This window comes from Heptranchias perlo, unplaced genomic scaffold, assembly GCF_035084215.1.
Source record: "Heptranchias perlo isolate sHepPer1 unplaced genomic scaffold, sHepPer1.hap1 HAP1_SCAFFOLD_50, whole genome shotgun sequence".
NCBI classification, from domain to species: Eukaryota; Metazoa; Chordata; class Chondrichthyes; order Hexanchiformes; family Hexanchidae; genus Heptranchias; species Heptranchias perlo.
This window is the reverse complement of record NW_027139516.1, coordinates 8,162,213-8,167,662: the sequence shown is the minus strand read 5'-3', so window position 1 is coordinate 8,167,662 and position 5,450 is coordinate 8,162,213. Positions and strand designations below refer to the sequence as shown.

The following is a 5,450-nucleotide window of genomic DNA, read 5'->3' as shown; positions in this document are numbered from 1 at the left end:
TTTTGAAGATCAGGCGGTGGCAGCAGCTGTATTCAAACATATGGAGGAGAACGAGATCCTGTACACCATGTGTTACAACCCTTCCTACTGCTGGATCCTCGGTCTGTCTCTGGGTCCAATCTTCACACAAAGAGACAGGAAACAGCAGCGAGTTCCCAAGACCATCACCCAACTATATTCCTATTATATTTACAACATTCTGAAAAACCATGGCCGAGAGATTGAATCCCCCCGTGATGTATTACTGAAGATCGGTGAGATGGCCTTCACAGGAGTCTCCGAGAAGAAGATTGTGTTTAGAAATGGAGATTTGATCAAGTACAATCTGCAACCTTCCCAGTTCCTGTCTGGGTTCATGATGGAACTTTTGGAGAGAGATGATTCTGCCCAGAGTGTGGTTTACACATTCCCGCACCTCACCATCCAAGAGTTTGTAGCTGCACTCGCACAATTCCTGACTGCAGATCCAGGGGACATCCGGAAACTCCTCAGTGAAGCCCACAACAAGGAAGATGGGAGATTTGAGATATTTCTCCGTTTTGTTGTTGGTCTCTCCTCCTCACAGTCAGCTCGGCCCCTGGAGGAGTTTCTGGGTCCATTTCTTCATCAAACGATCTGCGGAGTGATTGACTGGGTGAAGGAGAAGGTTGAAGGACAGATTGGAAAGACAGAGCGTGAAACTGGGAAAAGGAACCTCCTGAACACATTCCACTACCTGTTTGAGTCTCAGAATCAAACACTGGCTCGGGTCACAGTGGGATCTGTGGAAACACTTACATTTCATGGATTGGGACTGACCCCGATTGACTGTGCGGTCCTGTCTCATGTCATTGGACTCTGTGATACAATAAAACACCTCGATCTGGGGAGCTGCTCCATTCGGTGTGAAGGACTCCAGCGGCTGAGATCCGTACTGCACAAATGCCAGGTGTTGAGGTGAATGATTATTTGTCTCTAACTGTCAGGCCAATTGTAGAACAGTCACGGATTGTATTGCTGATCCGAAATGAAGGGAAACAAACAGTTCAGTTAAACCAGAGAGAAGCAGATTCAACACAAATATGACAAATTATAAAAGGATCGGTTAGTAATTCCCTCAGGACTGGAGAATCTAAAATGGATCCTTGTGAACAATTCGGGATTTCACAATTTTTATCCGATCAGTAAATGCAGGTCACTGAAAGAGTCTGATAATTTAATTGTAATAAATGATATTTATTGTTGTTTTTCTCACTGACTGAGATGCGTCCATTGAAGAGGCTCCTTCTCACTGTTACTTACAAGTAGATCGACACTAATTGCAGCAGTCTGTGTGTCGGAGCATCCCACCCTCTTACCGAGGTGTGGGGGCAAGTTACAGTCACCGGACTGTCAACGTGTGTAGGAGAGGGAAGCAGAAACACCAAACATTCAGTAACAAACAGCAAAACACAGCTTTCGGACAGTCAACCGCCAGTGGGCGAGCTGAGCTTTCCCCGCAGGACGACGGTCCGTTATCTTAACTCATCAATGACACAGCCCTTCACACTCTCCAATACATCCATCATCTCTTCACCCAGCTGGCAGCACTCGTGCCTCTGAGTCAGAAGGTCGTGGATTCAGGCCCCTCGCTCATTAATCCAGGCCGACACTTCAGTGAGATTTGGGAACTAAAATCTGCCTTTGAAAAGGTTCCAATCTAACGGGTTGTGGGGTATTAGGCCAGGAGTACAGACACACACCGGCCAGCGGTGGGGCCTCACACACAGCGGGAGGCTCCTGGGTTAACCAGGGGGCAGTGAACCCGGGAATTTCCCATAATCTGCCCCCTGTGTGTGAGGCCCCGCTCGGGGAGGGAACTTCAGAAAAATCCCCATAAACTGTCGGGAACGTTGCGCCTGAAATAAATGTGGAGAGAATTTAATGGGAATAAAGTGAGAGACTCCCCTCCCCGATAAACGAGAAGTACAGGGACATTTAAAACTAGTAACAGGACAGAATAAACTCTCCTTGTTACATAAAATCCTGGGGGATGGATTTTACAGCAGCCTTTAGTGCCGTTTCACAATATAACTCACCCCGAGGTATGAAACAGATTAATATAATACTGCATAAAGTACAGGTAATCACCACTTTATCATTTAATTCAGGAAAATTGCCCCATTCCCATAAAATCTGGGATTTAAGAATCAGCAGAAATGAGACAATTTCCCCAAACATGACGGGACCTCCAGGAGGGTGATTCTGATCATCAGGGAATGAGACCGGACTGAGGGACATTTGAAGGCTTCACACAGACAGCACTTTATTTAATAAATATATTTACTGACAGTCCCTGAATATATGGAGCGTCGGACAGAGTAAGATTCATTGTCCGCGACAGGGAAATCTAGTTATTAATTTCCTGAAGATACTACAGGAAACACTGAAAAATCAGAGAGAAATTGTGTCAGATCGGGGATTGGATTCAGTTTGTTTCTCACTCTCTGTATGTTTGTGTTTAGACTGGCAGGAAATCAACTGGAAGATTCAGGAGTGAAACTATTGTCTGCGGCTCTGAGGAACCCGGACTGTAAAATACAGACACTGGAGTAAGTATCAGACTGTGTGAGATTGTGTTTGTAATAACTGGATGTCTAACACTGTACATTAAGGTCAGTATAAGTAATAATAATACAAATAAATACTGGGAATTTACTCTGATTCCTGTTATCTCTGCTCGTCTCTCTCCTCACTCTGATCTCGAGGTTATGGTACAACGGTCTCACAACTTCTTGTGCCGATGATCTCTCCTCCGCTCTCAGTACAAACCGGTCACTGACGGTTCTGAACCTGGGTAATAATAAACTGGGAGATTCAGGAATGAAACTACTGTTTACGGCTCTGAGGAACCCGGACTGTAAAATACAGGAACTGCGGTAAGTATCAGATTGTGTGAGATTGTGTTTATAATAACTGGCTGTCTAACATTAAACATTATTATTAGTAAAATTAAGTGTTACTAATAATGTACATTATTATTATTATCAGTAATAGTGTTATTAATAAACACTGGGGAATTACCCTGATTGCTGTTAATTCTCTCTCTCTCATCCCCAGTCTGGATGATGTCGGTCTCACAGATTCTTGTACCGAGGATCTCGTCTCCGCTCTCAGTACAAACCGGTCACTGACGGATCTGAACCTGGGATCAAACTCCTTCACAGACCGATCTGTCCCCGCTCTCCGCTCCCTCATACTGACCCGCAGGAGTCTGGAGCGGATCTGGTGAGTATTAGTGTTAATGTTTAATGTAATAAATAAAATATCAGTGGGATTCAGTCCCTTTTATGGGTAATATTTCTCTGTAATTATTATTGAAATATTAACCCCAGTCTCCCTGTTATTGACACTGTTGTTCAATTTGTTTATTTCCTGTTTAATCTTTAATCTGTTTCAGGCTGTGGGAGAATCAGTTCAGTTCAAACGGAAAGAGACACCTGGAGTCACTGCGGGAATCCAGACCCGGACTGAGTGTGGGAGTGTGAACATTTCAATTTATAACCATTCCTGGTCCCATTATATGAACATTTCAATTTATAACCATTCCTGGTCTCATCATATGAACATTTCAATTTATAACCATTCCTGGTCCCATTATATGAACATTTCAATTTATAACCATTCATGGTCTCATTATATGAACATTTCAATTTATAACCATTCCTGGTCTCATCATATGAACATTTCAATTTATAACCATTCCTGGTCCCATTATATGAACATTTCAATTTATAACCATTCCTGGTCTCATCATATGAACATTTCAATTTATAACCATTCATGGTCTCATTATATGAACATTTCAATTTATAACCATTCCTGGTCCCATTATATGAACATTTCAATTTATAACCATTCCTGGTCTCATGATATGAACATTTTTGGCCGATTCTCTGTCCCTCCCCTTTAACCGGCCGCGCTCCAGGTTGAAATCCGAACGGCCCTTTAACGGTTTCCAGCTCGAGCTGAGCGAGCGTCGTCTCCCATTGTGACGTCAGAGGCCCAGTGACAGGGTCACGAGACTCAGTCACCCGGTCCCACAGCGCTGATTCTGCCGGATATCCGGGGCTGGATGGTCCCCAATGGGGCACTGGAACAATGTACAGACAGGAAGGGCCCAGGGTGGGGCTCAGTCTGGGCTGCAGTGGGACACTGGGTCAATGTACAGACAGGAAGGGCCCAGGGTGGGGCTCAGTCTGGGCTGCAGTGGGACACTGGGTCAATGTACAGACAGGAAGGGCCCAGGGTGGGGCTCAGTCTGGGCTGCAGTGGGACACTGGGTCAATGTACAGACAGGAAGGGCCCAGGGTGGGGCTCAGTCTGGGCTGCAGTGGGACACTGGGTCAATGTACAGACAGGAAGGGCCCAGGGTGGGGCTCAGTCTGGGCTGCAGTGGGACACTGGGTCAATGTACAGACAGGAAGGGCCCAGGGTGGGGCTCATTCTGGGCTGCAGTGGGATACTGGGTCAATGTAAAGACAGGAAGGGCCCAGGGTGGAGCTCAGTCTGGGCTGCAGTGGGACACTGGGTCAATGTACAGACAGGAAGGGCCCAGGGTGGGGCTCAGTCTGGGCTGCAGTGGGACACTGGATCAATGTACAGACAGGAAGGGCCCAGGGTGGGGCTCAGTCTGGGCTGCAGTGGGACACTGGGTCAATGTACAGACAGGAAGGGCCCAGGGTGGGGCTCAGTCTGGGCTGCAGTGGGACACTGGGTCAATGTACAGACAGGAAGGGCCCAGGGTGGGGCTCAGTCTGGGCTGCAGTGGGACACTGGGTCAATGTACAGACAGGAAGGGCCCAGGGTGGGGCTCATTCTGGGCTGCAGTGGGATACTGGGTCAATGTACAGACAGGAAGGGCCCAGGGTGGAGCTCAGTCTGGGCTGCAGTGGGACACTGGGTCAATGTACAGACAGGAAGGGCCCAGGGTGGGGCTCAGTCTGGGCTGCAGTGGGACACTGGATCAATGTACAGACAGGAAGGGCCCAGGGTGGGGCTCAGTCTGGGCTGCAGTGGGACACTGGGTCAATGTACAGACAGGAAGGGCCCAGGGTGGGGCTCAGTCTGGGCTGCAGTGGGACACTGGGTCAATGTACAGACAGGAAGGGCCCAGGGTGGGGCTCAGTCTGGGCTGCAGTGGGGCACTGGGTCAATGTACAGACAGGAAGGGCCCAGGGTGGGGCTCAGTCTGGGCTGCAGTGGGACACTGGGTTAATGTACAGACAGGAAGGTCGCAGGGTGGGGCTCAGTCTGGGCTGCAGTGGGACACTGGGTCAATGTACAGACAGGAAGGGCCAAGGGTGGGGCTCAGTCTGGGATGCAGTGGAACACTGGGTCAATGCACAGACAGGAAGGGCCCAGGGTGGGGCTCAGTCTGGGCTGCAGTGGGACACTGGGTCAATGTACAGACAGGAAGGGCCAAGGGTGGG

The 5,450-nt window shown here is 48.3% G+C and overlaps 1 protein-coding gene across 1 annotated transcript; it reads left to right on the top strand.

Moving 5' to 3' along the window:
- The first annotated feature begins 285 nt into the window (after nucleotides 1–285).
- On the top strand, nucleotides 286–3,620 carry LOC137313993 (NACHT, LRR and PYD domains-containing protein 3-like). The gene is made up of 5 exons (XM_067979677.1): nucleotides 286–936; nucleotides 2,484–2,570; nucleotides 2,727–2,897; nucleotides 3,079–3,246; nucleotides 3,419–3,620. The coding sequence occupies exons 1-5, from the start codon at nucleotides 356–358 to the stop codon at nucleotides 3,504–3,506; spliced, it is 1,095 nt and encodes a 364-aa protein (XP_067835778.1). The 5' UTR covers nucleotides 286–355; the 3' UTR covers nucleotides 3,507–3,620.
- The last annotated feature ends 1,830 nt before the right edge of the window (nucleotides 3,621–5,450 follow it).

What these genes read in the sequence shown, in the direction of transcription:
- LOC137313993 (XM_067979677.1), top strand. Translation starts at nt 356, where the DNA reads ATGATGGAACTTTTGGAGAGAGATGATTCTGCCCAGAGTGTGGTTTAC. An exon ending in CACAAATGCCAGGTGTTGAG is followed by an intron (nt 937 to 2,483) that starts GTGAATGATTAT and finishes GTTTGTGTTTAG; the next exon opens with ACTGGCAGGAAATCAACTGG. An exon ending in AGGAGTCTGGAGCGGATCTG is followed by an intron (nt 3,247 to 3,418) that starts GTGAGTATTAGT and finishes AATCTGTTTCAG; the next exon opens with GCTGTGGGAGAATCAGTTCA.